The sequence below is a fragment of the Sorex fumeus genome, unplaced genomic scaffold, assembly GCF_029834395.1.
Source record: "Sorex fumeus unplaced genomic scaffold, SorFum_2.1 ptg000030l, whole genome shotgun sequence".
NCBI lineage: Eukaryota > Metazoa > Chordata > Mammalia > Eulipotyphla > Soricidae > Sorex > Sorex fumeus.
Window position 1 is genome coordinate 15,598,884 of NW_026606087.1, and position 10,387 is coordinate 15,609,270.

General features: G+C 37.0%; 1 protein-coding gene across 1 annotated transcript; it reads left to right on the plus strand.

The window, feature by feature from the left end:
- Positions 1 to 3,051: 3,051 nt before the first annotated feature.
- On the plus strand, positions 3,052 to 4,005 carry LOC130025327 (olfactory receptor 52M1-like). The gene has a single exon (XM_056116286.1). It carries the CDS (start codon positions 3,052 to 3,054, stop codon positions 4,003 to 4,005), a length of 954 nt encoding a protein of 317 aa, XP_055972261.1.
- The last annotated feature ends 6,382 nt before the right edge of the window (positions 4,006 to 10,387 follow it).

The window sequence follows — 10,387 nt, forward strand, 5'->3', positions numbered from 1 at the left end:
TCATAATGCAGACCAACTTATACTCATGTTTTTCTCTTTGGTCAGGCAAACCTCTCCCACACTGATTCTTACATTATAAGTAGGTCTCTTTATATTACAGATTTATACTGTGGGAGAAGATATAGAATCACCGTCATATAGAAATATGTCCATATCCTGCAGGAGGAAGCAAAGATCTAGGACAAATCTAAGTGATGAGGGAAAATGGCACCTAATTAATGTATCAGGCATTCTATCATTTGACCTTTATGTGCAACATGCACACACTTATAAGAAGTTACTTCCTTAGGTCTGCATTATGTGTTATTACTCCTTTTATCTGTGACTAGGAAATTGCTTTTTTTAATAGAAAATAAAAGAAATGTCAAGATTGCATGTCTTTCAGGAATGTAGGCAATACTGCCAAGGTAAGGATACCTATGTGAGATGAGACAAAGTATTTCTCTGAAATACTATATATTACTATATATAATACTATATACTACATATAGGTAAAGTTAAAAAAGACATAAATGCCACAATCTAGTTTAAAATTGTTAACTTGGTAGGTAACTATTGCCTCGATCTGGCACTAAGGAAAATAACTCAGTTCTGCTGTCCTGTTCTCAGGTCTGTTATCACTGACCACTTTTGATTCCCTTACCAGATTTATTTATAGTCCACATAAGCTATCATCCTGTCATTTGCTACTGCATGGTTAAAAATAGAAGTTATCATTCTGAGGGATGTCATGATGACATGAGGAAAGGAATAAATAAAAGATTTTATTTTTTTCTTACAGCCAAATAGTCCACTGGTTATATATGCCAGTTTCTTGGAGCACTAATATTAAAAACCAAGTCTAAAAACAAATCTTGGCTATTGTGAATATAACAACAATTAGCATACAAATACAAATATTTTTTCAAAATATCATTTTGGGGCTTTTGGGATAGCTGCCAAGAGAAGGAATCACTGAGTCATGGGGAAGCTCAATTCTTTTTTTTTACGTCTACATACTGTTTTCTATAGGGAAACTGGACCAGATGACACTCCCAGAAATAGTGAATGCATGCTCCTTTTTCCCAGTATCCCCAACAGCACTGGTGGAAACAATGACTGAAACCAAGATAATATTGCATATTGACCAGCCTTCCTCTTAAATTTCTGTTTCTTATCTGTACTTGTTTGATGGTATCCTCAATGATTTCTTGTGTTTCTGCCTCATGAGACAATATAGGAGAAACTATTGCTACTTGTAGAACAGAAATTTCCATCGGCTAAGAGTCTTAAGCTTGTTTTATTTTATACCTATCCTTTACAGTTGATCCTCTCCATAAAGACTTTCAGATGAACAAACAGTAAGACAAAGCCATGGGTAAGGATCTTTCTTAGTTGGTGCTCTGAACTGCTACTGCAATGCTGCTTCCCAAGACCTCTTTCCCTTTTTTGATAGATCCACATGATAAGTGTAAAGTTACTTCCTTGGGTGTAAAATGGAAGATTAGCAAGTTTTAAATTTAAATGAAAGATTAGTATATTTTAAATTAAATAGTTTCCAAGTGTTCCTTCATATTAAGTTTACAAAACATTTTAGCTTTCAATGTCTGGCCAAGAAATAAGAACAAACTTGTAGAAACTTAAGTTAACTGTTCATGAATTATGAATTCTTCTGGTTTAAAAAATGGGCATATTTTATGTTTGCTTGTTATAGCTATACAATAGCTAGCTATAATTTTTGGCAAGGATATTTGAACTGCATGAGGACTTATGTAAGGCTTTAGAGAAACCAAATGACTAAGGTGCATCCAAATTGCTCCTTTGGGGTCTCTAGAATAAAGAATGGAAGTTTGGGTAAAAACCAAAAAAGATCTCAGCAAAAAGCATGGTTGCCCAGCAAATATAGGATTCCCTATCTCCTCATGGAGATTTTAAATTTTAAATTAAGCATTACCTATAATTTGAAACAATAGGAGCGGAGCAATGAGTCTAAATCTTTAAAGGTTTTTGTTTTTATGTGCTTCCTAGAAATATAGGAAAACTTTAGACAATCTTTTTTTCCCTTTTGAAATTAGGTCCTGTGTCTAAATGACTATCAAGAAGTCATTTATATTAGCACTGGTTGGGCCATATTATATATTTACAGTTCTTAGGCCATTTTTTTGGTCGGCATTATACACAGCAGTGCTCAGTGGCTTGACCTGTAGTGCTGTGAAGAGGGAAATGCAATGCTAAGGATTGAATTCAGGGCATTGCACAGGCTAGATATGCCCTCGTTCCTGAGCTATCTTCCCAGACCTTGGCCAATTTTTTAAGATATAAACAAGCCCTTTGAAAATAATAATCTTTTAATTTTCCTCCTTTTGCAAACATGTATATTCTGACACACATTTTAATAAAATTATTAAAGAATAATTTAGTTCCTACTATCTTCTCATTGTAAGAATGATGTAAACATTACATCAAGTAAATGAGAACCTCTACAAATGTCGTAATTGTTTTAAATTATTTTAAGTATTTCCGATGACTTAGAATTTTATCATAGTGCTCCCAACTTTTCACTAGTATAAAATTAGCAATTTAAATCAGAAATTAATACTTAATAGTTAAGTCAGTGATAGTTAAGTCAGTGTTATTGATATTAGTGATTAAAAAAGTGTTACAGGAACTATAGGTAGAAATTGCATTACCTATGTAAAGGAAAAAAACAGATTATATGCACTTTTAGTTGCTACACTAAAGCAAAGTTTTTGTTTTTTCCACTTCAGGAAATGTTTTCTAAAGCAAAGTTACTTGGTCAATGAGGAACAATTTTGAGTATGTTTCCAGTAGAATGGGCAATTTAGCATCTGTTTTTCTATATACTTGAGGGTATTTTCATAAATAGGTTCTTCTGTAAAATACACATATCAATTTTCAAGTAGACATTCAGAATTCTTCTCTTTTACAGGTTTCACAGGTTTCCCCTAATGGAAATAATCTAGCATCCTGAGTTTTCAGAAGAATACCTCTTAGATTTAATTTTCACTCCTCTAAGAGTTTCTTTCTCCTGGATATCTGACATGCTCAACCATGTTTATGTCTAACAATGCCTGCTTGGTACCTACTTCCTTTTGGCTCACTGGCATTCCAGGGCTGGAGTCCCTGCACATCTGGCTCTCCATCCCCTTCGGCTCTATGTATCTGGTGGCTGTAGTGGGAAATGTCACCATTTTGGCTGTGGTAAAGGTGGAGCGCAGTCTGCACCAACCCATGTACTTTTTCCTGTGCATGTTGGCTATCATTGACTTGGTTCTGTCAACCTCGACCATGCCCAAATTGTTATCCATCTTCTGGTTTGGTGCCCACAACATCGACCCAGATGCCTGCTTAACCCAGATGTTCTTTGTTCACTGTTTTGCCACCGTTGAATCAGGCATCTTTCTTGCCATGGCATATGATCGCTATGTGGCCATCTGTGACCCACTTCGCCACACCACAGTGCTCACCAATGCCGTGGTGAGTCAGTTGGGCCTGGCTGCCCTCCTTCGAGGAGTACTCTACATTGGACCTCTACCCCTGATGATTCGCCTGAGGTTGCCTCTTTACCGAACCCAAATCATTGCCCACTCTTACTGTGAGCACATGGCTGTGGTCACCTTGGCATGTGGTAACACAAGAGTCAACAACTTGTATGGAATGGGAATTGGTTTCCTGGTATTGATCGTGGATTCATTAGCCATTGCTGCCTCCTATGTGATGATTTTCAGGGCTGTAATGGGATTGGCTACCCCTGAAGCCAGGCTTAAGACCCTAGGGACATGTGGTTCTCACATTTGTGCTATTCTTGTTTTCTATATCCCCATTGCTGTTTCATCTCTCACTCACCGCTTTGGTCACAATGTGCCTCCCCACATCCATATCCTTTTAGCTAACTTTTACCTCCTCATCCCACCGATCCTCAATCCAGTTGTCTATGCTGTCCGCACCAAACAGATTAGAGAGAGACTTCTCCACATCCTTAAGCTAGGAAGTCATCCAAAATAATGGATTGGCAACTATAAAACATACAAATACTAATTACATTGGCTTCCCCAGAACTTTTCTGGATTCACTAAGGTCTTTGCTAAAGCTTACCTCAGCTTTGAAAATAGAAGCCTAAGAGGAATGCTAGAGTATTCTGTTTAACTTGTATTTTTTTAAAGGGGAAAATTGTGGGTTGGATTTTTGTATAGTACAATATCCCTTTCTTGTTTTTGTAAAATTGTGTCTTTAGCACTGTAGCACTGTCCTCCCATTGTTCATCAATTTGCTTGAGCAGGCCCAGTAACATTGTGAGACTTGTTACTGTGTTTGGCATATCAAATACGTCACGGGTAGCTTGCCAGGCTTTGCCGTGCAGGTACGATACTCTCAGTAGCTTGCTGGGCTCTTCTAGAGGAGAGGAGGAATCGAACCTGGGCCGACCGAGTCAGCCGCATGCAAGGCAAATGCCTTACCCGCTGTGCTATCACTCCAGCCCAAATTGTGTCTACTGTACTCAATTTATGGAAGATTGAAAAACTATGTCAGTATGAGCATAAAGTCATATCAGTCTCCATTCTACATTAGACCTTTTAATAGTCCTCAAGCAAGATTAGTCTCTTTATTTAAAAAGAAAACTATAAATTTAATATTCCGCATCTCTTCCAAATAATAGAGTTAACTGGGGTAGGGAGAATTATTCAAGAACAGGCATAAGAATCATATATCACAGAGACCCTGAGATGGTATATAAGAAGGACACGCTGACAGACTGATTCTACCATGAGATAGCTATTCTCATGGCCTTCACCCTATTCTTGCCAACTTCAAATTTTGGAATGACTTCAGTTCTCACTGAAGATTGTAGCCTTTACTTTTTGTTTCATAATCTGTTTCACTCATTTTTATGCATTACAATATTTCTGTAGACTTGTAGACATCTAGACTTAAAACAGGTAAGCCATTTTGTAGTTGACCCTTATATTTAGTCATTAGCTTCCTTAGATTGAACAGTTTCATTTAAAATATGAAAAATATTAAAGTAAAATGTGCATGTTATTCTGTCAGTACTAAAATTCAAACCTCATATTCTTTAAGAAAATATTTGTGGTATATATTTTCCTCTTAAAAAAGTTAGTTTAAACTCCTACTAGTTTTCAACTTTAATTTTTTTTCAGCTTCCTTGTTCCTTACAATTTAGATTGTAAGGAAATTGAATTATACTTAATGACCTTTTCTCCAGTGGGGGTGATGAGAGGTGTTCATTCCCTTATCTCTTTATTAAGAACCCTGGAGTCCAGTGCCAAACCCAAGTCCACTTAATGGGGAACAGTCATGTTCTGTGAACATAATTTGAGTGCCAAATTTTGCCTGATAATTCTCTTAACTCAGAAAAATAAGAGCAGAGAAAATTATTGCAAAGAAACTTCAGTGCTTAGAGCTAATCTCCTGCCTATGACACAATTGTCACACTCATCAAGTAGCAATATCAGCTCTAGGGGATCCCTTCTATTCTTTGCTTCTCTGAAGAAATTCATATCAATAGAGCTGGCCTATACACTGGGGTGACTTTTATCAGCTACATGATAACCATAATATCCAGAGTTACATAACTATTAGCTAAATTGCTAAATTCCTCTAAACACTTTCTTGTATCGTAAGGAAAATTCATATTCCGAATCAGATACAAAAATGTAGATTACCTCAGGATTTTCAGTATCCAAAATAATGAGCTATAGAGCTAGCACTTCTAAACAAGTTCATCAAGTCAAACCAATTTTAATGATTTTAGTCCATCCCAATTTGTAATAGTCCGCTCTAGATTTTACTTTAATTTGTACCCTAAGTTAAAATAGTATCAGTATACTCTTTTTTTCTCCTTTACACATTTGTCCAAGGCTAAGTGCACCTAATAATCAAGAATTATATTCCTAGGAATGAGAACTAAACAATACATTTTGTGATCTTTCAGAACAAGCTTTGGTGAAAAAAGCAACAAGTTAAGGACTGCAAAGCAATGGTGATATTTCTTTTAAATAACAGACATAAGTTCCTTTTCTGTATCTCTATTCTAATTAAGAGCTCAAAGTTTTTTACCATATAATTTAGAATTCTTTTTTCCATGTTCACTATGGTATAACTGAATAAATGTACAGTTTCTATTTATCAAAGTATCATTTGATGTTTTTATATATGTATTGAGAAATAATTGTCATGATCAATGTAACTAACATAGCCATCTCTAATATTTTGTCTGGTTTTTAAAATAGTAAATTTGAATATACTAAAGTCAAATTATCTGAGACTCACTGGAATATAGTACAATACTTAAAAATGATATCCTATTAAAATAAGCAGAGTATAAATTCTAAATGAATAGGTTTTTACAGATAGTCGATTCTTATTTGCATTCCATCACAACAATGCAGTATTCTTGGGCTTTTATTCAAGTTTAATCCTAAACCATATGTTAGGGTGATATTTATGGTAGCAATAAGACTTGACAAATGACTTGAACACAATTATAATTTTATCATATACTTGGAATCTCAGGGATGACATAAAAAAGATCGAGGTAGAGAGAGCATATATAGCAAGGTAAAAAGTTACAAACTAAGATTTTAAAAAGTTAAAAATTAAGCATACATGGTGGATGAATTACTTCGGAGACATGAACCGTCTCCTCGGGGCCTGTATTGTTGTATTTTCTGTACTTGAGATTAAAAGACTAAACCAGAAACAGTAGCACAGCAGTAATAGACTAAGATATTAAGTCTAACATCATGTTTATTTTTGCCAGATGCTAACCCGAGTTACATATTTACTAATAGTCAATATAACATATATATTCATGCATTAATCAATAGTTATTAAATTCTCAAACCTTATGAGGTAATCATCTCATTTTATAAAAATGTCAGCTGTTTTTGCAGACAATAATGGTAGAACCAATGAGATTTCATGAAATTAAGTAGTCTCTCCAGAGATTTACTTTTTAAAAATTGTATTCTCACTGTGTCCACTCCCTTTTAAGGTAGAAACAGACTTAATTCATGATTATTCCTTTAAGGTTTAAGTTCAAACCAAGAATCTGCAGGAAAGATATTTATTTCTTATCCTAAACCTGCTCTGCTGAGTGCCTCATAACCTTTGAGACCCTTTTTTAGACTGGTAATAAACTTCACAAGTCTCCCTGTACTTATAGGCTTCTTAGCTTGATTTTATCGATATGGACTAATTATTTTTAAGCTTAGAAATTATTTTATCACATTGTGTGTGTATTTAGGGTCACACTCAGAGGTTTTTTGGGGTTGATGCAGTGCCAATATGTAAATTCAATGGACTGAGTTCATGCTTTGCAAAGTCTTAAACTGGGGGTGGGGGGAAGATACCTTTGCAAAGGAAAACAGAAATAGAAACCAATTTGAGGGGGGTATACATGGCTGTGTTCAGAGATCACTCCTGGAGAGGTCCAGGGAACCATATGAGGTTTTAGGAATATAATCTGGGTCGGCACATAAAAAGCAAGTACCCTACCCAATGAACTATAGCTTCAACCTCTCAGAAGTATAACTTTTATGTGACTATGAATACATAACTTCAGAACAGTTACATCTGAGTAGAGTCAATTGCTTAAAAACTAAAAAAAAAAATCCCTTAGTTATAATCACTGTGCTTCACTGTGCTGACAAGTGGACTTGGAAACGATAATAAATATTGGGGTATTTGTACATTTTAAAAAGTTTGTATATAAAAAATATAGCTGAACCGAGTTCGATTCCTCTGCCCCTCTTAGAAAGACCGGCAAGCTACCAAGAGTATCTCGCCTGCACGGCAAAGCCTGGCAAGCTTCCTATGACATATTTGATATGCCAAACAGTAGCAATTGTCACAGTGGAGACGTTACTGGGCCCGCTCAAGCAAATCAATGAACAATGTGAGGACAGTGACAGTGACAGTGACATAAAAAAATGGAGCAAATATTGGAGCATTTATACAAAGAAAGATCCTTAATTAAACTCACCAAGGTAAGAGAAGGACCTGTCCACAGAACATGGAGTTAAAACATCCACAGGCTCCTATGGAACAATTTGCAACCATGAAGGTACCCAGAATAGTTTAATCAGATGGGTACTGGTCCCTCCCCAAACACTGTTTGACTGCGCAGTATTGGCCTACACTGTTTATTTGCCTCCAGTGTGAGATGGCCAGGTCCTGTCCCTGCATCACTCTCTATCCCATGTATGCTACTAATTTTCCCTCATTAACTCTGGCTCTGGTGCTTTGCCTGCAGGACATTGAGTTCAGCTAGCTGAGCTGATAGCTTTGATTTCCACCTTGACATATCCAAACTTATGTGTGCCCTGTTTCACAAAGAAACTGCTATCCTGGTGGCTGTGATTACACTTTTTCTTTGAAAATAACCCAAGCAAGGCCAGAGAATTTCTAAGAGATACAACTGAGTGATTCTTCCCCCTGAGTACTGCCTTAGGGTCTTTTGTCATATCAGCAAGCACTTGAAAGGGAGAAATTTTAGTTTAAACCTAGGACTCACAGCTTGCATTGGAAGCTCCTTTCTGCTATCCAAAGTAACCTTCCCTGAATGCCTTTCGTCCCTCACCCACTCAGCCATTACAGATGCTGGCTCTGGTGAGAACGCATGACTTAGGAATCTGTGCCTCCTGGGTCAAAAAGCAGTTGTGCAGTGGGAGAAAAAGCATGTTCCCACGGGCTCTGAAGCCGTTTTTCCAGAGACAGTGCCTCCAAAACTAGAAATTCATTTACCCAGAAATAAAATTGTACCAAAATAACCTTTTTTTGGACCTGTTTTAATATCACCATAGATTCTGAGAAAAAGCTTGACAGTCCATTGCTTCCCAGAGTAGGAATCTGGGAGATGCTGTTGGAATCGAAATTAGAAACTGGGTAAGGCTTTCTCCACCTGTGACCTAGCTGTCTAAATTGGTCTCACGACCCCCTCAGAGAGTCACAGTCTGCTTGATTTGAGTGACACAACTCATTGAAATGGTAAATTTACACTGGCAGAGTTCAGGTCTGTGTCTCATACACTGAACATCTTCATCCTGTGTTCTCAGTTGCTGGTCTCCGAGCCTCTAGATACTCCCCATCGAGGGAGGGGGTTGAAGGCCAAAAATGCCTTTGCACTCCTTGTCTGTGAAACCCTAAGTAACCATGGAAACATGACACACTGCTTGTGAAGTTAGGCTTCAGTTTCAGAACTTGCAGGAGGAAAGGGAGTTGCCTGAATGCCTGAAGGCTTGGGTTTTACCATCTCCCTGGAAAGCAGCCCTCAGGTTTGCTCCGTTCAGCTTTGTTTGAGACATGCCCTCAAGACCATGCCATGACCTGAAAAACTGTCTTAATGCTGTATTTCCAAAAGTCATTTCCACTCCGGGGAATTCTCTTTCTGATAACTTGCCTGACAAACCTTCAGATTCACAGGTTCTTAGGGACAGAATGAATGGAATTTGAACAGTCCTTGTCTGAGTGGGAAGTCCCTGTATTTCCAGTTTGTCACTAACAACCACCCACAGGCAGGGGACCAGAGTCTGGAAACCACCACAAAAAGCCCATGGTCCAAAGTAGAAATGTTCCTTAAATTTTTTCTTTTATGAATTGCTAAACAAAAAACAAAGCATCTTTTTCCATTGGGGCCTAAACTGTGCCATATTAAAAACCCTTTCATATATATATATGTATATATACATATATATACATATATACATATATATACATATATACATATATATATATATATATAGCACCCATCCAAGTAAATTGCTTGGCTGTTAATGGCTGTAATCCTTGAACAAAAATCTTTTTTACGTCCAGAATCAAATACTTTTATTTATTTATTTTTGCTATTTTAACAAAAGAGCAAAACTGAACATTGAACAGCAAAGCTGCTACAGAAGAGAAAATCTTTTCCATCATCTTGCTGAATTAATCTTTGGCCACTTAAGATGAGGATAATACATTTGTGTTGAGCAAATATATTTCTGTGGTAGAAATGGAACAGCCTTCTATCTTGGATCTGAATTTTGTATGCAAAAGTTGAATTTGAAATCAATAAATGCAACATGTATGATAAACTTCTATCTATTTTGACTTGTTCTATTTCCCATCTCGCTATAGATCTTGACCTTGCTGTTGAAGCAGGTAGGCAGGTAGAACTTCAAAGATCAACTGTTCCCAATTGTACTGCCTTGACAACCACCTTAGCAAAGAACTCTTGTCTAGGTGGACAGCTCTAAAGTCAGTGGGCTCCCACGGTGGCTTATGTGAGGCAGAGAGGAGAGGGTCACTTTCTCCCAATCCACCTCTGCTACCCAGGGACCAGCTGGAAAGACTAGGACTCAGGACGGAGCAAGTATTTGCTCATTGC